Raw genomic sequence first — 21030 nt, 5'->3', positions numbered from 1 at the left:
TTGCTGGTAGTGATGGGGATTTAGAACGTTGACTGGGTGCCTTCTGTGGACAGGCCCTGTGTTCAGCTAAGCCCCTCCCCCAATTTATTCATTCTAACACACCACTAACCCTACAACCTCATGTAACCCTACAACCTCATGGGGTTGCTCTTAACATTTTCCATATTGGGAAAAAAAAAAGTAGATACAGAGAAAAGGGGTGACTTGCCTGGGGTGATCCATTGAGCCCAGGATTCAAAATCAGGTCTGTCTGAATCTTAGGCAAGGGTTTCCCTTCAAGGAAGGAAAAGGTTGCCCTTTTTTTCCCTCCAAGCAGGGTGAGGGATGTGTGGGGTGTAGGAGTGAGGAGGTAGGAACAGGAGAAAAAGAGAGTGCAGAGATATTTGTGCAGGGGGTAGACTTTCCGTTTAGGGCATCTGCATCTTCTCCCATTTTCCATGTATGATCAATATAATCATATTTTTCATGTGCCTGCATCCATATGGGAACCATGGGCAAAGCCTGGGCCCTAATACTCCCCGAACTTGACTTAGGTCTCTTTTGAAGCCTTTATTTCCTCAGTGCCTTCCGGTTCTCAAGGGATTTATCTCTGGTCATGCCCTGGGTGGTAACTCTTGCTTTTATTCTTGCATTTTTAGAACCCAGGGAGGCAGGGGTCTCCTGATAAGGATTTGACTGTACCGGTGGTCATCACAGTGGCGGGAGCTTCAGCCTTGGATGCTTCTCACATCAGAAGTCAGTAGGAAGGCTGACTGAGCACTGACAGTCTGTCTCCCCGCAGCAGAATGAACTCCAGGGTCCCAGCTACTCAGAGCTGGTTCAGTGGCCCCCCACCTACCACTGAGCCTGACTTGGAACCTGCCACTGAAGGGTCTACCACAGAGACCGCTACCCTCAGCCCAGAAACCACAAGCTTCAATGGCACCAGAATCCCTGATATGGCAGGGGGTGCGGCTGGTGTGGGCACCATGCTTCTGTCTTTTGGGATCATCACAGTGATTGGCTTGGCTGTGGCCATGGTGAGAGCTGGGGCTAGCTGGAGAAGGCCGAGAAGGCTGTCCTTTGCGGGAGGGTGATTAGTGTTTAGACTTACAGACAATCTAATTAGAAGACAATTGTCTATTAATGATAATGCAACTCCTTCCCATCTCCCCGCCCCCCAAATTTATTTACTGGGGCCCACGTAAGCAATTCTAATTGGAAGAGCCAGAAATACATCTGAATAATACATGGTACTTTGAGCTCCTGCATATAAGATTGGGACTGGGGAGGGGTCACGGCACAGGATCTCGATAGGCAGATTTTTGAAGCAGGTAGGAGAGGTCCTGTGAGCAGCAAACAGGGCAGTGAAGCAAAGGAGTGTGGGAATTTCAGTAACAGGAGAGGCCAGATGTGGGCGGCTGTTTCATGGGTTGCAGAACTGGGTGGGATGCTTTATTCATAGCAGTTCACGTATGCATTCATTTGGCAAGTATTTACTGACTATCCTTTTTACCCTTGGGACACAACAGGGCCAGAAGAGATGAGAGAGGCCGTGATTTGTGTTTCTTATGAAGAATGGTTTAATAGGCAAGGGGTTTTATGTGGGATGGGTGGTCAGAGACATTAGAGCTCTGACTCCAGGGAGGAGGCTGACCTCATTGTCACAAGAAGGGGCAGGTAGCCATCAGAGCAAAAGGGAGCTAGAACACTGTAAGTACCCAGCAGTGACAGACACAAAGAATACCACTAAAGGGCCACTAGAGACTGTACAAGTCAAGACTAAGGAAAGTGGGGTGCACCTGGAGTGTCCCAGAAGGCATTCTGCCCACTGTCCCTTTCAGGCAATGGACGGCTAGCTTTAAGCTCAGGAGCAGGTGGGTCTGACAAACAAGGCTAGACGGGCCACTGGGGATGTATGTCAGTGCTCAAGTGCATGCAGAGCAGGTGCAGAGAGAGTCCTAGGTTCAATCTCCAGCACTGGGCTAAAAACAAACAAACAAACAACACACACTCTCACACACACACAAAACACATACACTCACAAAAGGCAGGGATAGTCGTCATCCAAGGCCTAGCTAGAGCTAGTGTTAAACTAGGGTTGCCATATGGGCCCGGCAGGCTCCGGATGGATGCCAGGGAACAACTACTGGCCAGCAAGTAGGGCCAGGGTGCATCACAGGCAGAGGGAAGCCAGGAAGGAGAGCTTCCCTGGGGCAGGAATGAGGAAGTATGGTAGTGTGTCCCTTCAGCTAAAACAGCCTGAGACACCCTAACCTCAGGGGCAAGTGGCTTAGAGTCTGTCTCAATTCTAAGCAAAAGATTTTGACATAAGAATTTGATAAGGCTGCCTTGCTCTTTGTCCCCAAGGGACATTCAGGCCAGTGGATGACCTTCCCACCGAAGGTAGAGGGGCAGAGGGTGGTAGGACAAGGAGACTGGAGGGCAGGAAAGGACTCCAAGGCACAAGGGAAAGACTTCTAGAAATGTCCCGAGTGCCTCTTCCTTCCCCCTTGTGGCAGCCTTGAGCCATGCCACAGGCGCATGGCGGAGTGAGTGGGTGCCAGTGGGTGTGAAAAGAGCTTGGTCAGGGAGGAGCAGAGCAGGAACACCTCCTGTCAGATGCGGGGCTGGACAGCGACAGGCAGAGAAAGTAGAAGTGTGTCCTCAGCTGAGGCGGAGAGGCTGCAGGGCAAAGGCATGCAAGCTGGATGGAGTTTCTGGCTTGCTTTTCCTGAGATTATCCTGAGTCACAGGCCTCAGGGAAGCGGGGAGATTTGGAGCAAGAGCCACGAGGCCAGGGTGCAAGAGCTCAGGGTGGCTGGGAGCTCAGAGTGGAAGGAGGCTAGGAAAGACTCGGAGACCTGAGCTTCTCCTCCGCTTCCGTCTACCCATAGGACAGCATGGAGTCACTCCCTGGAGCAAGTGGATGATCTGGGGACACGTGAGCTTTTTTCCACTTGAGATCACACGGGGAAAGCTGTTGGCCAGATTGGGAATTAAACAAGATATAAGCTATGAGTTGGTTACATAAATGGAGGGAGCCACAGGACTTTAGGACAAACTAGAGGATGTGGTTTTCCCCAAGCAGAAGCTGTTTGTTTGTTTTTTGTTTTTTGTTTTTTGTTTTTTTTTTTTTTTTGAGACAAGATCTCACTATGTAGCTGTCCTGGAACTCACTCTGTAGACCAGGCTGGCCTCGAACTCACAGAGATCTGCCTGCCTCTGCCTCCCAAGTGCTGGGATCAAAGTTATTCATGACTACACCTGGCTGTCATGTTCTTGATATTCAAAAATTGTCAGTTTGGGGAAGAGCAGCTGGTGGCAGCAGTCCGTGGAGTCCCTGCCCGGGCGTGGTCTCCCAAATATCCCTAATTTCTACCTCTTTGGTGCTTGGTGCCAAGGCTTCCCACTCCTGCTGGTGAGTTCTGTAGTATCTAATTGTCAACCTTTTACTTTTGTGTCTGGACAAGGAAGGGAGGGACCCAGGGACTTCTGAGGATCCCTTAGCATCAGAGTTCTGAGGGGGTAACCCTGGGGCTCAGATGTGTAGAACATTGCCTGGAGCCACTGCTCTGAAGACTGGCAATTGTTGATCTGCCGTTCATTTTGCCCATAGGTGGCTTCAGTGAAAATTGGAAGGGACATGCCAAAGTCCTCCCTTTCCCCTTCAGCACTTAGGAGTTCCAGGCAGATGCTGAGTGGGTGGTTAGTCAGGATTTAGAGAGTGGAAACAGTCAATTCCAGACAGGCCTAACTAGTTTTCCTGTGCCTGGCCCATCTCTGAGTCTCCAGACTCAGTCTGGGATCTGTTGGCATCTGAAGATATCATAGTAGCCAGGTGTGGTGTGCAGGCCTGTAATTCTAGCTCTCAGAGACTTAAACAGAAGGATGGAGAGTTCAAGGCTGGCCTGAGCTACAAAGGGAATTCCAGGCAAGATTGGGCTCCATAGTGAGACCTTATCAAGGCAGGGGATGGAGTGAACGTGAAGCATACATGTGAGATGTCTGTATGGGGTGGGGACCCACGAGTGGTCCACGTTTCATCCTCTACAGTTCCCCCACCATGAGGGCATGCTGGCTTGGTGGGGATCTCCGTTTCTCTCCGTCTGATGCTGTTCCTTCTCTTGCAGGTTTTATACATCAGGAAGAAGAAGAGGTAATTTCCCCAGATGGTTCCTGAAGCTTTAGCCCTTGGGAAGGGCTGGGCTGAGACCCAGGGGTACAAGTGAGAAAGGAGAAAGAGGCCCAGCACTGGGATGGGGTGTGGCAGGAAGAAAAGAAGGGTAGGGATCATCACCACCCAGCTACCCTTGCCCTGATGTATTAAGCTAACTGCCACTGGCTCTCTTCCTCTGCCTCAGTCCATACAGGCTAGGATTGCAGGAGAATCCTGGCCCAGGCAGCCCCCACAGATCTTATAGCCAGACCCAGGAACCGCTAGTTGCTCATTCTAAAGCTACCGGTTTAAGAGTCATATTGGTACTATAGGTTCAAAGATGTCTGTCAGCAAATCCTGAGGGGAGACTTAGGGTACCTTAAACTTGTTGAATGTCTCCCTTGGCCACCAGGACTGAAGGTGGCCTACCCACAAACAGCCCCTGTCCTCCCCCAGGCTGGAGAAGCTACGCCACCAGCTCATGCCTATGTACAACTTTGACCCCACGGAGGAGCAAGATGAACTGGAGCAGGAGCTACTGGAACATGGGCGAGATGCAGCCTCCATGCAGGCTGCTGCCTCCCTGCAGGCCACACAGGGCAAGGTGGGCACTGGCCGGTTTTCCTACCCACTCTGGAGCTTTCCTGTCTCTTGCAACCCACCTTCCATCCTTTCCATGCATTTTTCCAGCCCCTGCCAGGTGCTGAGGTGGAAGCTTTGAGTATATGGGTCTCTTCATATTTGTGTAGAAACTGCTGGAATTGTCCTATGGCCCTCACAGATTCACTGTGCACAGCCAGGCCTTGTGGGATCCAGCCTGGCTGGTCTCTGACAGCCTGGAGATCTTGGAAGCCTAGTTGGGATCACTGAGCCTAGTTTTCTCATCTACTTAATCCTAAATCTTGCCCTGTAAACCCTCATGCATTGCCTGGGAAAGCAGAAAAGCAAACAAGCAAAAACTAAAGGCAAGACTGACAGAGTCAAGGACTCGGGTTTCTCTGGTCCATGAGGATCCATGGACCTGAGTGAGTTGTGAGTGGGCTCAGGATCTTCAGCAGAGGCTCCTCTGAGTAGGCTGGTGAATCTTAGTCCCTGACAGTCTGGGGCAGTGGAGACAGACCCAAGCCAAACACACCTTCTCACCCTTATCCTTATCCTGCCAGAGCCATCAGGCAACCTGACTGCTACCACTCTCCCAAATCCTCAAAAGCCAGAGTACACAAAGGGCTTAGGCCTGTCCGTGGTCCATCCTTATGTTTGCCCCTGTCCTGAGGGGAAGAGGGCCAGAGGTGAGATCTTCCTGCTGGCAGAAAGGAATACATGCATAATTAATTCAATACAAAGCCCATAGTAAGTGCTGCCAAGGTGCAGGGCAAGCTGGGAATGGCTTGGGAGAGGGAGGAGTCATCGGAGCCAGGGCACATTTCTAGACTGAGCTTGGTGGGAGGGCATTGTAGGCAGAAGGCACCGCTGACGCCAAGCAAAAGCAGGTAGCAGGAAATGAGGGTGGAGATGACTGGACCAGAGACTGGCTTTGGTCAAGGTTTCTGATGCCCCTGCCTGTCTCCCTGCAGAGCACTCTCCCTTCCCAAGGCCCACTGCAGAGGCCTAGCAGGCTGGTGTTTACTGATGTAGCCAATGCCATCCACGCGTGAGTGGCCTGAGAACAGGCCTGGACCTCTGACAAAGACACCTGCCACAGTGCCAGCAGCGCTGCCCACTTCCTGGCTGTCAAGACCTCCTCTCAGGACCCGAGCCACTGCTACCCACAAGACAGGAAAGGGCTGAAACAGACCCCAGCCGTGCTGAGGCCCCACCTACCGACTCTCAGGCTTGAAGAGAGACCTCTGGCTAGGCTCGCCATCTGGCCACTGACTTCTCCTGAACCGATGGCCCTGGCACAGAAGGCAGCCCTCATGCAGGAAGACAAAGAGCCACTGCTGGCTTCCTGGTCTCCTGGCCAAAAACCCTCACATCAAGGTCTGCTTCTCTGATGGGGAGAAGGGGCACAAGCTTGAACGGCGAGGGAGAAAACAGGAAGGCTCTCCTCTATCTAGGATTGCTTTTTTTTAATTTTTTTAAAGCCTGGAACCTCCTCTTGGGTAGAGAGATACAAACCAACCCCCAGATGACAGGAACATTGCAGGGCAACACCGTTTGGGAAGGTTTATTTGGTCGTTTGTTTTTTTTTGAGACAGGGTCTTGGCTGGCCTGGAACTTTCTGTTCCTCCAACTCAGAGATCCACCTGCCTCTGCCTCCCGAGTGCTGGGATGAAAGGTGTGGGCCACCACATCCAGCAAGAGCAACACCATTTATAGGCCCAGGAGGCCCAGAGACAGAGCTGGGAATGCCCAGTGGATGCCAGGGAAAGGGCTACACAACCCCAGGAGCTGTTCATAGTTAAGATAGTACGGGGAGTGGGTAAGCATGAAGTCTCCCAGCCACACACACTGGCAGCCAAGGTGGCTGAGGGAAAGGAAGTTGGGAGACAGGGTATGCAAAGGTGCAACTCCCCCAGGCGTGGAGAAAGGCTTCATGAATGTTCATGAGTGGACTGCACACAGACATGTACCTGTTCCAGCACAGGAGTAAGACAGAGGCCTTGTGTTCCGGCTCCACCTTGCAAGCCGGCTCCCAGCCTGTGGAATGAAGGGGAGTTGCCACCATACGCTGCGTCCCTTCCTTCAGTGCTCGGGGCTACATGGAAAAGGGACAATGCTGAGTTCCTCTGTCCGCTGTTTCTTCAGTGGGCTCAAAAAGCTGGTCTGATCTGCTTAAGGAAATGGCTCTCTTCCAGCATGGGGTTCTGGGAGAAGCCTTTGGTCTAAGGGCAGTCACAGGCCAGAAGCTAGCAGGAAAAGTTACTGTTGCCTGGAAGAAATCACCCTTAGAGGAAAAGACCTAAGAAACCCAGTCTGGTTTTAGTTTTTCCCTTCCATCCTATATGCAGGAAGGGCCACTCAGTGTTCATGGAATGTGGAAGGAGACTCTGCCATTGGTCTCGCTCTACATCTTAGAGGTGTGACACTGGTACCAGGAGCCTCTGGGCAGAGGAGATCGCAGTTTTCTCCACTGGGACGCACACAGGAGCATGCACAGAGACGTGTCCCCCATTTCACCAGCATCGCTGTCCTCTGCTGGCTAGAGGGGATGCGGGGGTGGCACATATGCCGTTGGGCAGATACCATATGTCAGGAGGTGAGAGGCTAGGAGGATCCCATGGGGATGGTTCTGGTTTTATCCCTGCCTCTAGATGCTATAAATATGTTAGCGCTTGAGCAACTGGAGGGCTGTGAGTAATTTAGGATGCACAGAGCTGTAATTTAACTCACAGCATCTCCACGTGTGAGAGCATTAAAGATGTAATTAAGATGTTTACACAAAGAGAATGGAGTCTGTGACACTTGGGGTGCAAAACACCAGGAGGGGACACAGTGGGGTGAGGTGAGGATCTGTGGGAGGCCTGGGGACAGTCACGAGGACCCCAGCTACGAGATGGCAGGCAGCCCAGCTGCTTTTCTTGATCTATACATGGAAATGCTTTGGACTGCAATTCAGGGTTGCTCTGGGGCCTTGCACTTCGACTCGGAGATGGGATGCCAGTGCCTAGGGAGGTGGAGAGGTCAAGAGGAAGACTCTTGTGAGATTAGGTCAGGAAGAGGGCTTGATTCCCAAAGATTGTGGGGTGGCATGTGGTGTCTCTGGATCCATAGGAGCTGTGTCTGAAATACAAGGGTAAAACAGTTTCCTGTGGAACACAAAGTACTGAGTACACGGCATGGGATGGAGAGTCAATAAGGTTGTCTGTATGGGACCCACCTGTTAGGCTCAGAAAGAGTTAAAAGAAAATGACACCATGGCGACCAGTTTGCCCAGGAATGCTCCAGTGTTAGTGCTGAAAATTCCATGAGAGAGCAAGCCAAGGTCTGGACTAGCATGATGGATGGGGTTAGCCTCCAAGTTTCATGATGGAGGCCTGGGCTGAAGGAGGGAGCTGTAGATGGTAGGATCGGATTTTAGGCAAGGCTGAGAACCATGTCCCCCGTAGGCCACCCACACGAATTACAGTTGGACCTGTCAGTGACAGATTTGCTGTTAGGAAAGACTCTCCTCTCAGAAGACTGGCAGGGGCGGGCATGGGGTGAGCAAGTGGGCTGTGTGTACCCAGCCCCTTGGTTCAGGTGTGTGGGTGCGGAAGACCCTGTAGAAACAGTGACACCCAGGGACCAGGGCTGGTGAGGGATATAGGAGATGCCCTTCTCTTCGGTTGCACGATCTAGTTCCCTCTCCTGAAGGGTGGGCCTAGCTAAGAGAAGGATACAGGCTGCTCTCTGTGTAGGCAAACCACCTACTTATAGACTGTACTCTCACAGTAAATTGTCCCGTCTACTCACCTTGTACTATTCTCCAGATCTTTCTTCTCTCAGAAAAAAAAAAAAACCAAATTCCCATCTCTTTCACAGAGTGTTGGGTTGATAAATATCGGGGTGAAAGGTTCTGGTGATGTTTTCTCCTTGAAGAATCAAGCCTAGGGTGGTAAAGAATCATTGCCTCCTTGGTGGTGAACTGGGTGAGGCAGAATTGCCCACTATTGCTGCTTCTAAAATTGGCAACTGGGTCCCTCTCAAGAAGGCCCTCCCCCTTCTATAATCGATCAGACTCTGTGTTTCTATGTCTCTCTGTCTCTCTCTGTGTGTCCCTGTTCCTATCTCTCCATCTCTATCTGTCCCTGTTCTTCTGCCTCTCTCTGTCTCTGTCTCTGTCTCTCCCAGGCATAAAATCCCTCTTTGTGAGCAGTAAGCAGGGCTTCAGGTCAGAAGCAGCGGAGGTTGCAGTGGGTGGTGTCGGGGTGGATGTGGATGGACGCCTTCAAAGGAGGTCGTCTCTTGTTTAAAATAGTGAAGTGTCACCTTGGAGCCAGTGAATAAAGTAATCCCATTGCTTGGCTGCAGGCAGACAGCAGGGATGCCTTCAGAATGTAAAGGAAAGCTCTTGTCAGGGAGAGCTCAGAAACTCCTGCAGTGTTCTGACCTTCCTGTAGACTCCTAGAAACATTTCCCTCCAGCCTAGTAGCCCATCAGTGAGCCAACCCACACTACTTCATTCTACATGGGAGAGAAAAATGCCAAATAGAGAAAAAAGATGAGCAGTGTTATGAGTGAGTGTCTTATGTGTCCATATCTTATTTACAACTAAATATAAAGAAAGGCAGAAGGGTGAGGCCAGGGAATGCCTGGGGTATTCCACGGCTCAGGCAGACATTCCTATGGTATCCTGTGAAGTTGTACCCCTTTGGTAGGTGTGTGTGTGTGTGTGTGTGTGTGTGTGTGTGTGTGTGTGTGTGTGTGTGTGAAATCCCAGGGCCACCTGGCCCCTGAGGGCTCAGGACATGGGGACAACTGCAAGTAGGGCAGCAGTGGTTTTCCAGGGAATGCTCCCGAAAGACCATACTCAGAAATGAACAAGAAATGTATGAGCCTCGGGTGCAGGGAGCAGAGCATGGGGCCCTGCAGGTGTGACCAAGCGGGATTAGAGCAGGTGCCATCCCACCTGGGACTAATTTGCCCTTAGCATGCCACCTCACTTCACCTTCAGAACTAGGGGGCAGTGGTCCTGCAGAGGCGGATCAGGGTAGGGGACAGGACTCCCTAGGGGCATCCTGATCACCTCCACCCAAGTCCCCAAGAAAGCTAGGTGAAGCAAGCAAGCACGCAGAGCAAGAAGAATCTCAGGGAAGGACTAGAGACGTTGCCCAGTGGTTACAGCATGTACTCAGTTGCAGAAGACCTCAGTTCTCTTCCCCAGCATCCATATCAGATGGATCACAGCCCCCTGTATCTCCAGCTCCAGGGGACCCTCTTCTTGCCCCCATGGGAGTCTACACTCGTGCACAAACCTATGCATATAGATAATTTTACAAATTACATCTTTTTATTATTTTTTTAAAGAATCCCAGCATGAAGCCCAGCGTTAGAGCCTTCATTTGAGAGAGGGACTGCAAAGGAAGAGAGGGGCCGAAGGTCCTGAGATGCAAAAGGCAGTTTCCTTCCCTAGGCCCTGCCCTGGGAACAGGAGTGTGCATGAGGAAGCCCGCTTCTCAGAGCATTCCAGTTTGCAGGACCCTTCCCAATTCTCAGTTCATCTAAGAAGGTGACACCCTTGGAACTTGGTTGGGCCCAAGATTGGCAGGCCTGAGATCCCCATATGATGGACAGGAGGAAAGCCTGGAACACTGAGGTCTCTCAGAGGTCAGGGTTTCTGTACGTGGTGTTGAAGAGCCGGGACCCAGAGGCAGGGGATGTTGAGGGAGGTAGCCTTTCTCCCAGGCCAGAGCTCCTTTCTCTCTGACCAGTGGGTCATAGCCTGGCTAGAGTCTTAGGGTTCCTATTGCTATGATAAAACACCATGTCCATAAATAACTTGGCAAGGAAAGGATTTGATTTCAGTTTTCAGTTTCACATTGTAGTCTAATGTTAAGGGGAGTCAGGGCAGGAACCTGAAGACAGGAGCTGATACAGAGGCCATGGATGGGTGCTGCCTACTGACATGTTCCTCATGGTTTGTTCAACCTGCTTCCTTATGTACCCCAAGACCACCTGTCCAGGGCTGGCCACAGTGAGCTGGGCCTTTCCACAGCAATCATTAATCAAGAAAACGCACCGCAGGTTTGTCCACAAGCCAATTAGGAATGTGTGTGTGTTTGGTATGGGGCTGGGATTTCCTCAGTTGAGGATCTTCCTTCCAAAATGACTTTAACTTATGTCAAGTTGACATAAAACTACCCAGCACATAGAGGAAAGCCCAGGCAGCTTAGAAACAGAATCAATCATAGGAAGGCCTCCTTCCAAGTGTCCCCCACAGTGTGAGGTTTCTAGAACGAGTAGAGAGCTAGGAGGCGGGCTGGGACACAGCTGAAGTCATAGTGAGTCCAAGAGCCCATTAAGCATCTCACCAGCTTCTGGAGGCACAAGTGAACCTCCCGGTGGGCCTGTATAGGAAAGACATAGATCCTCCCAGTGGCCCAAAGGAGACAGCAGCAAACATTGCCCAAAGTGTCCAGAAACATAAATAGGGCAGCTCTAGAGTTGTGCAGGGTTAGGAAGAGGCTGAGAACCACCTGCCTGGTGGGTGATGGTCTGCCTGGTAGGTGGTGGTAAGTCTGGTGGGTGGTGGTGAGCTTGGAGAGAGCTGAGACACTCTCTTGCCTCCTTGAACACCCAGCTGAGGAGAATGAGTACCATCATTATGTGGTCTCCAGTCTAGACCTCCTCATCAGAGGCTTGGCATGGTCCACGGCAAGACAGGAAGGTCCCTGGGCCCCTTCCATCCTCCCTGGTCACCAGGCCCATGGTGCCCTCCCCCCATCAGGTGACTCTAGCAGGCCTAAAGAGCTCTCTGAGAGTCAAGGTCTGACCTCACATCGCCACAGCCATCTCTCTCACCACCCCATTTGCCCATCCCAGATGGAATCCAGGCGAGTCCCCAGTGACGGAAGTCTTGGCAGAAGCTGAGATTTGGGCCAGATTCCACTTGGCGAGAGTACTCATGCCCTTCCCTGCTCCCTTCAGGCCAGCTGGATGCTCCTACAAACACCTCTACAGCTTGCTTGTTTATAGTGCAATGAGATGGGGTGGGTGGGGGCCCTCAGACCCTGTCACAGAGTCTTTGACCCATGGCATCCTTTCTTCCCTGGGCCTCTCAGACCTCAGAGTCTACAGGACTGAGCAACCATTTTGATTGTATCTGACATGTGAGGGGCTTCCTGACTTCTGGGACTGAGAACGGGTGCTGACCAGAGCTAATCCCAGGCCCTAAAGTTTAGTCAGGAAAGGCTGCCTGGAGGCATACTCAGCCACTTACTCTTTCTGCTTGCTGGCCAGGATGCGGCTGTGGCTGTGGCTGTGGCTGTGGCCATGACTCACCTATGTCTTTCCCCAAGAAATCCACAACCTGGGAATGGCTACTCATATAAACTGAAGCTTTTCCCCAGGGTCCGAAGAAGAGGATGAGGGTTTATCCCTCATAGGGTGTCCTAGGGCAGGGATTCAGGTAAAGTCATCTTAGAGGCCTGGCACCTATGGGCCTTGAAGGGGCAAGGTGGTGAGTGTAGAAGGAAACCAACTTACTTGGCACCCAGGCACACATCTGACCAGATGACAGAAGACATGCTTAGCCAGAGGCTGGAGGTTGGGTAACGGCCTGGAGTCCAGCTGCCTGCCTTGGCAGGCCTGGGACCCCGAACATCCTCTTACCAGAGACATGTTCCTGCTGGACATGACAGTTCATAGGGAGCTGCCTGTGATCTGGAGTCAGGGCCAGGGACAGCAAGACCGGTGCAGCCCACCCTCATAGGGACGTCCCCCTGGACATCCCCCACCTGGCTGTTCTTCCTGACCCCTCGGGGAACCCATCCTTTCTCCTCCAGACTTGCCTGTCTTTTGATCTTTGACCCAGCCAATAGGGTCTCTCTTTTGCCTAAAACAAAGCTAAGTGAAAATGAGCACCCTGGCATCTATCCGCAATCCCAACATTCCAGAGGTTCACACAGAAGAATCATGAGTTTGAGACCCAGCTGGGCTACAATAGGAAGAGCCTCACTAAAACAAAGACAAAGAGGACAAAAACAAGGGAGGGGGAGAAAGAAGAAAGTGCCAGACAGAACCTGAGAGTAACTTCTCATGGCCCTCACCCAACCTCCTGCCGGCTACATAGTATCTGCTACAAGCCAGGCATTTCTGCTGGTCCCCCACTCCAAAGCCTTTGCCAGACAAAGCACAGGTGTGTTCGGAGAGGCAAGGGGACCAGTCCAGGGTCCCCTGAATGAGAAGCAGGATGGCAAAGGGATAGCTTGGGAACATGTCTGGCTCTTGGTAGAGCTGATACCACAAAGGCAGCTGATTTCTCAACCCCCACCCCCAGAACATTTTTCTGCAGACTGACCCCATCAAAGAGATAGCCCGCTGCCCTTGGTCCAGGTCAGAATGCAAAGGTACTGGACAGCAGGTCTGAATGGAGAGGCAGAACTTACACCTGGAAAAGTTGGCTCAGAGGAGGCCTCTCCCCTATGTTCACTGCCATGACGAAACCCACAAATATCCACTGTGCCTCTCAACTCAAGGACGTGGGGTAGTGGCTTCAGCTGGTAACTCTGGTCCCAGGATCCTTGATCCAGGCACAGGGTGTGGGGATCAACAGTCACCCTGATTGTTGCGATTCTTCATGATCGGCCCCTCCAGGAAGCAAGGGTCACCTGCGCTGCACAGGAGAGCCAGAGTCACATTGGGAGCATCAGGCGTCCAGCTAGACTAGGGCCTTCTACACCATTCCAGACAGGAGCTTCAGATAAGGTCTAGATGCTGGGGTTCTATAGCCAGACAGGTCTCCAGCAGCCACTCACATCCCATTCGGCCTTACAGCCTCTTTCGCCACCTGCCGGCAATTCCAGGCATTGACAGCCTCAGCCAAGTACTATTGGATGGCCCCACTCCTCTCCCCTCCCCTCCTCCCCTTCCCTCCTCTCCCTTCTCACACCCCTTCTCTTCCCTCCCCTCCTCCCCTTTCCTCCCCTCTCCACAAACGCTGGTCATGCACGGTCATGAGTTCTCACCATAGCACACTCCTTATCTCTACACCCTGGCTGCCTCTCTCACCTCACCCTAGCACCCATGCTGCTACCCAGGCTTCTGTGGGTCAGGACCCAGCAGGGGCCACCCTATTCTCCTGCCATTAGACTGCAGGACCCAGAGAGCCACAAAATGGATCAAACTCTCCCTGCCTGGCATTCACAGAAAGACTCATCCACTAAAGGAAGCCAAGAACACAAGATAATGACAGGTTTAAGAGATTTACCAGCAGCTCAATAATAAGTCAATAAAATGACACTCTGAAGTTCTGCTGAGGGAGGGTGTGTGGATCTCCTGGGTACTCGTGGACAGAACCAGAGAGGTCCAATCTCCCAGCAACCTGGTGAGCATGCTTTGCGTGTCCGGATTACAGATAGAGAAACAAAGGCACAGGATAATAGGAGATACAGCAGAGCCTGGACCTGACCCCCAGGCAGGACAACTCCATAGCTCACTGCCAATTCTCAAAGAAGGAAAGAATATTCTCTGGAGCTGGAGCCGCTCCTCAGCTAGTTATTTGTTCTCTTTGGCTACTCTCAACTTGTCCACATGAGGTTCTCTGCTGGGCTCTGGTGCTGATGGGCACAGATGGGGCTGGCCTCGGAAGAACCCCATCTGTCGTGACAGCCAAGGCAGCAAGGCTGTGAGCAATGACAGCAGCCCTCACTGGAAGTGGGGAAGGTAAAGGTGAGGTCCCAGGAGAGTATGGAAGGGGACCCATCATTCCTGGATAGGGCAAGGGTTGTGTTGTGTTGGGCCTTGCACTGAGTTCAGTTAGGTTTGAGATAAATCCACAGGGGTATGTCTCCAACTGAGATGAGCTTTCTTCAGAGGCGGGCAACTGTAACCCCTGTAAACCTGGAGAACTTCACCACATGGGATCCACACCACATGGCACACCCATTCTGCTTCCCTTTCTAAATTGCCTTTCCTGGGACTAGTGCTGGTAAAGATGAATCTATTGGACATTGTTCTGAAAGCACACCTGTGTCCCCAGCTCCAACCCTCTAAGTGGTAACGTTTCCAAGTCTGGACAATGAGTGAGACCGAATCAAGTTAGTTCCCTTGGCCAAAGGAAGCATCAACACTGTTTGGAATATTCCCAGTATGACCACCAGGTGGCAATATAGGTCCAGAATACTGGGTTGACTGTGGCTTAGCCAGTGATGAGTGGGAATGGAGCTGAAACTGAGAATGGAGTTCCTTAACTGAAATTTAGTCTGAGATTTCACCTGTCTGCCTGTCTGTTTGTTTGTCTGTTTGTCCTTCTGTCTGTGTGTCCATCTGTCCACCCATCCATCCATCTTAGGACTCCAGAGGTCCTGGCATCTGGTACATTGTCTGCCAGGAGCAGGTCTGGAGTGGGGCTGGATTAGGATGATCAGTTGCTGTTGAAGCCTGAGCCTCCCGAGTGGACCCCAGTGCCTAGTAGGTTCTCAGAGCCATTTATTGAGTGGTGTATTGGATAAGTGGTTCTTGCCTCAGGAACTAAATGAGTTAGGATGTTCCAAGAAAGCTAAGAGCCTTCACTAAATGTATGCAACTACTGTACTTTTATTAGAGGATGGCTCTTTCTAGTGCAAAGACTGGGCTCTAGAGGATACCAGGCTCAGGGGGTCTGGCATCTTTCTTGCCTCCAGTCAGCATGGCAATAAATGTCTGTGTCACCCCCCACTGTCTACTGAGCTCTGACGTTACTCAGCTATCCTATCTGGAGCCTAGTTTCAGTGAAGCCGAATGACTTGTTTATCTCTCCATCCCTCAGGGTGGGTCCTGTTTAAGGTTGAGCTCAGAGGGTCCCAGCCTCCTCTGCTTTTGGCTCCTGCATCCTTACACATGAACATGAAAGAAACAGGTATTTGTTGACCTTGTGCTGGCTTGAATTAGGTTTCAGATAATGCCACAGGGGTGTATTTTCAGCAGGACAGACAGCAGGTTATAAGAGACAAGGAATTTCTTCAGAAGCAGAACATTAACAATGGAGATCTCAGCCATGAAGTGGTGGCACACGCCTTTAATCCCAGCACTCGGTAGGCAGAGGCAGGCAGATCTCGAGTTCAAGTCCAGCCGGATCTGCAGATGAGTTCCAGAACAATCAAGGCTACACAGAGAAATCCTGTCTCAAAAAAAAAAAAAAAAAACCCAACAACAACAGAACAAAGGTAACCTCAGCACTGACCCTTGCCGGCTGGGAGTACCTCCCTGTGCCTGGGCCATGACATACCCACTCTCCCTCCCTTCCTAACCCCCTGCCTGGTACTAGAGCTGGTGGGATGGATCTTTTGGACAGCACTCTGAGACCACACCTGTGTCCCCGCTGAGCTGTATTCCCAAGGGGGCAGAAACAGTGTCGCCTGATCCCTGTACATCGCAGACAGTAACAAGCAAACAGCTCAAAGTGTTGCCACAGGCAGCAGGCAGTAGACACCTGTCACCAGAGATGCTAAGCAGGGCCAAGGTCCCCTTGAGTCTTAAGAATCAGCCCAGTTATTCTGCCTGGATGCCAAAGCCAGGTGTTCCAGGGGCTTCTGACCAAGGATCTATGACAACTAGGTTTTGCTGAGTGTCCCTTGCTGTATTAACATTCCGGTCTGAATCCCAGCTTACTACCGTAAACTCCCAACCAGGTGTCTGAACTCTTACCTCAGTTTCCCCATCTGCAAAATGGGGTGGGTCTTCCACGCTTGATGAGATTAAAAAAACCTCATACTTGTAGGGAGTTTGCGTGGCACCTGACACGTAGGAACGCTAGATAAATATTTAGTAAATCGATAACATTCTAGGTGTCCAAAGGGTGGCTCAGGGGATGCTGGGGCCTTTTCAGGCTTTTGCAGGGGTGAGACCCCTGAGCTACATTCAGCCCCAGTCTTTGGAAAGTCCTGCAGACTGGGCTACAGGTTCCCCTAGTTCCAGGCCACACTCCAGACTCAGTTTCTGCTCTGACTCTCCCGAGTGGCTCAAGTTCTAAAGTGGCCTCCCACCACCATCACTTAGGAGAGCAGGTCAGACTAGGCTGAATTACAGTGAGACCCACTCTCACAGAGAGAGCAAGGGACTGAAGCTTCCCTTCCACGGTGGAGGGCTGGCCTACTACGCACAGAGGCCTGAATTAAATCCCAGCACTATAAAAAAAAAAAAGTGGCCAGGTGGTGGTACACACCTTTAATCTCAGCACTTGGGAGGCAGAAGCAGGTGGATCTCTGTGAGTTCAAAGCCAGCCTGGTCTATAGAACAAGTTCCAGGACAGGTTCCAAAGCTACCCCCTGTCTCGAGACCCCCCCCCAAGGAAAGTGGCTCCTGACTAACAGAAACCATGGACCCTCAAGTTCCTCAAGGCCAGGTAAAGAAGTCCCCTACTTCAGATTCAACTGACCTTGTACTTCTTAGATCCAGACTGGGATGGTCTAGCCTGGGAACTCTGGAACAGGGCCTGAGCTCTGGAGCCAGGGAACCCTCTAACAAGGCTTCAAGCGGCAGCCTTGGGTCATAAGACCATGGGATTATTTTTTTACATGGGCAAGGATGCGGTTCCTAAGATTTGTGGAAACTTGTAAATGGCAGGGGCTGCTTCCCTGATGGACCGTGAAGTGACATTCTCAGAAGGGCACTTGGCCCCAGCTTCTTCTGGCTTAGGACACCCTAAGTCAGTCACCATGCTTTATCCAGTCCCAAAGGCCAGTCACTCTGTCCCCTCAAGTCTTATAAGCACGCCTATGCCTATGTGTACCAACTGGTCACCCTGCCCTGAGCCTCCCCCTCCCCCACCATGCTCGATCCATACCCTGCTTAGCCTCTCCAACCGTCTCCACCTGAGAGACTTCAAGTCAGTTCAGGAAGAACCCAGTTTGACCAGCAAGGTCTTCCATGAGCTGCCTCTCATTGTACCCAAGCCATCTGATCCTAGAGCATGCTGCCCTCTCAACCTCTGCCTGGGCTATGGTTACTCCTCATTCCATCCCTGGCCAGGCCCTGGTGGGCAGTGGCCTTCTTCCCTTCCTCCACCCAGTTCTTCTGCAATTACCTGGGTGATTAATTTGGCAATTAATTTAGTAATTAATCATGCTCTGGCTTCTCAAGATGCTCTTTTTTAGCTAGCCTGGCCTGGAATATAGATCTGCTTGGCTCTACTTTCCTGGGAAGGGGGAGGGACCAGGTTTATTCTGAATGCTCCTAAGCAACCCCAAGCATACAGCAGCTCTAGTGAAAACATTCAGAATGAGATTTAGCAGGGAGAGAGTCCCAGTCCCACCTCCAGAGGCCTTGGGGGAGCTCCAAGCTACAGTTTGGCACTTTCTCAGCCTGTATCCAGGTATGAGGACTTATTGCTCCTGAAGCAGTCATCCTGCCTCCTGTCCAGCCTCCTGGAAGCTTCTTTCAGGATCTCAGGAAGAGCCAGTCACTGATGGAGAGCCTCCAGCCTGCTCCTCAATGGGTCCCCAGCTCTCTGAGGCCTCCTATCTTCCTGGAAGAATGGTAGGGGGTGCCATTTCAGTTTAGCTTTGATCAATACTAGGACTTGGTGGTAACAAGAGGGAAATTGAGTCTTGCTGTGTGGTGAGGTTTGGGAGCTAGGTCCAACCTAGGTGGCCCTGACCTTGCTGTGAGCTCCTACAGTGCTAGCCAGCAGATGGTGGCCTGCCCTTGTAGTCACCAGATGTACTGCCAAGATGGGGTTCCTATGGAGCCAGCCCTGTGGCATTGATTGAAATGCCCCCTGCCAATTATGATTTTTAAAGAAATGCATAATGATCCTTAATTGGCAGCCTCATTGGGTGCCAATTAAACACTCAAGTATTTCTTACAAGTTTAACACATTAATAAGGCAGTTCATTACATGGTAATGAGATTTATTTCTCATATTTAGTATATTGTTTTACCATCATTGACAGTAGAGTCATTTTGGAAAACATGGCATCTTAGTGATCACACACGTGCTTTCCCACCTTCCCTCAGCCACTGGATGTTCCTGCCAGACACCAAAGCCTTGACCTCTGGTTGGCCACGCCAGATCCTGGGTCCCCTGGCTTCTTTTGGGCTGGCCCCCCAGTGGCAAGTCAAACAGGGTCACATCCTTCCCAAGCCTGGAAGGGCCACAGCTGCTTCTGCAGCAGGGTGCAATCTGGTGGGCCCTGCACAACTCTTGTCCATTTAGACAGCTTTGCACTGTGAACACTGGAGTGGGGGGTGCATGCTTCCGGCTTTCAGTTTCCTGGCAGAGGCCAGGTTGGAAGCAGACACTAGACTAGTGGCTGACATTGTAAGGGCAGGACAGAAGCCAGAGGAGGAGGGAGAGACCCTTTGAGGCTGCACTCTGGAGTGGGCAGAGGGTTGCAGGAAGAGAGAACCATGCAGAGGCCAGCGGCCTGCGAGGGTATAGACTCTAGACCAGTGATTCTCAACCCGTGGGCCGCAGCCTCTTTAGGATGTGTGATAATGCTCGTGTACACTGTAAAGATTTATCACTTGTATTGGTTTAATAAAACACTTATTGGCCTGTAGCCAGGCAGGAAGTATAGGCAGGACTACCAGAAGAGGAGAATTCTGGGAAGAGGAAAGCTGAGTGAGTCCCCAGCCAGAAACAAAGGAAGCAAGAAGAGAATGCCTTACTGAGAAAAGGTACCCAGACACGTGACTAAACATAGATAAGAATTATGGTTTAATTTAAGTTGTAAGAGTTTGTTAGTAATAAACCCGACCAATAAGCTGAACAGTTTATAATTAATATAAGCCTCTGTGTGTTTATTTGGGACTGAACGGCTGCAGGACTGGGCGAGACACAAACGTCGGTCTATACCTTTAGGGTTCCCATATCAGACATCCTACATAGAAGATATTTACATTATGATTCAAAACAGTAGCAAAACTAGTTATGCAGCAGCAACAAAATAATTTTACCATTGGAGGAAGCCACAACATGAGGAAGTGTGTTAGAGTCGAAGCACTAGGAAGGCTGAGAACCACTATTTTGGGGTCTAGAGGATGGACTGCTAACTGGAATAGACCCTCTGATGCCTTACAGAGTTCTGGCCTCCATCCAGGGGGCAATAGGGAATCACAGTGGTTTGAACATACACCCACATAAAGAGGAGAGAGAGAGAGAGAGGGAGGGAGAGAGGGAGAGAAGGAAAGAAGGAGGTGGCCAGATGTCTGGCTTAGAAAACTCAAGTGGAGGAGCCCAGGGTAATAAATATGGCCTCTGTCTCCTATCTGCTTAATTCCTGGGTACTGGCCACCAGGCTAAAGATGCAGTTAAATTTTTTGAAACAGGACTTTAGATGGAAATGAAGAGGTCTGGAGGACACCATAAGCTTTGTGCTGCTGTCTCTTATTTATTTATGGGTGTACCTGTCTTGTATGCACATGTGTACATATGTGTGCAGTTGTCTGTCTTGCAGGCACATGTGTGTGCAGTTGCATTCACAGGAAGATGCTGAGCAGCTCTCCTGGTACTCCCTTATTCCCCTGAGACAGGATCTCTCACTGATCCTGGAGTTCAACATTTTCCAGCTGGGTTGGCCAGCAAGCCACACGGGTCTTCCCAGAGGAGGTCACAGATGTATGTGGAGAAAACCCAGCTGCTGGTGTGAGAGCTGAAGATCAGGACTCAGAGCCTCACTCTTGCACTTACCCACCATCCCCAGGCCCTGCTGTCTTCTTAAAAACAAACAAACAAAACAAACAAACGGGTTAGCATCCTATAGCTTCAGGACTCCTTGTGTTTCTGTCTCTGCATGTGACCCACCAGCCTCCATCCTCTTTAGTAGCTGCAGAATACGCATGATGAGACCACTCCCTATTTACCCAGCCATGCTCCCCAGGCTAGCTGTTTCCAATTACTCTTCCAAACACTACATAGGGAGCATCCTTGGACATAATTTCACACGTGTGTGAGTTCATCTGTAGGATATTTCCTAGAAACGGGTTGTGGTGGGTCAAGGGGGTTGTGCATTTTAAATTTTGACAGACATTGTGAAATTGCTTTCAGGGAAGTTGAGCAATTTCCTCCCATCAAACAGCTTTAATTTCTGCTCCACCCCCCACCATGGTATGCAACGGCTTCTGACTTTGCCTGTTTAACTGCGTCTCTTCAGATCCAGATGTAGAACTCTCAGAGGATAAAGGACTAAACCTCTGAACTGTAAGCCAGCCCCAATTAAACATTTTCCTTTATAAGACTTGCTGTGGTTATGGTGTCTCTTCACAGCAACAGGACACATACTAAGACAAGCTTTCTACTTTTTTTTTTTTTTTTTTTTTTTTTTTTTTGA

The 21030-nt window shown here is 50.9% G+C and overlaps 1 protein-coding gene across 1 annotated transcript; it reads left to right on the top strand.

The window, feature by feature from the left end:
- Positions 1 to 762: 762 nt before the first annotated feature.
- Positions 763 to 7728, top strand: CUNH3orf18 (chromosome unknown C3orf18 homolog). Its single transcript, XM_051205078.1, has 4 exons — positions 763 to 1019; positions 4113 to 4138; positions 4595 to 4742; positions 5713 to 7728. The coding sequence occupies exons 1-4, from the start codon at positions 786 to 788 to the stop codon at positions 5791 to 5793; spliced, it is 489 nt and encodes a 162-aa protein (XP_051061035.1). The 5' UTR covers positions 763 to 785; the 3' UTR covers positions 5794 to 7728.
- Positions 7729 to 21030: the final 13302 nt, after the last annotated feature.

Source organism: Phodopus roborovskii, unplaced genomic scaffold, assembly GCF_943737965.1.
Source record: "Phodopus roborovskii unplaced genomic scaffold, PHOROB, whole genome shotgun sequence".
Taxonomy (NCBI): domain Eukaryota; kingdom Metazoa; phylum Chordata; class Mammalia; order Rodentia; family Cricetidae; genus Phodopus; species Phodopus roborovskii.
The sequence above is the reverse complement of the archived record's forward strand: the minus strand, read 5'-3'. Positions and strand labels throughout refer to the sequence as shown.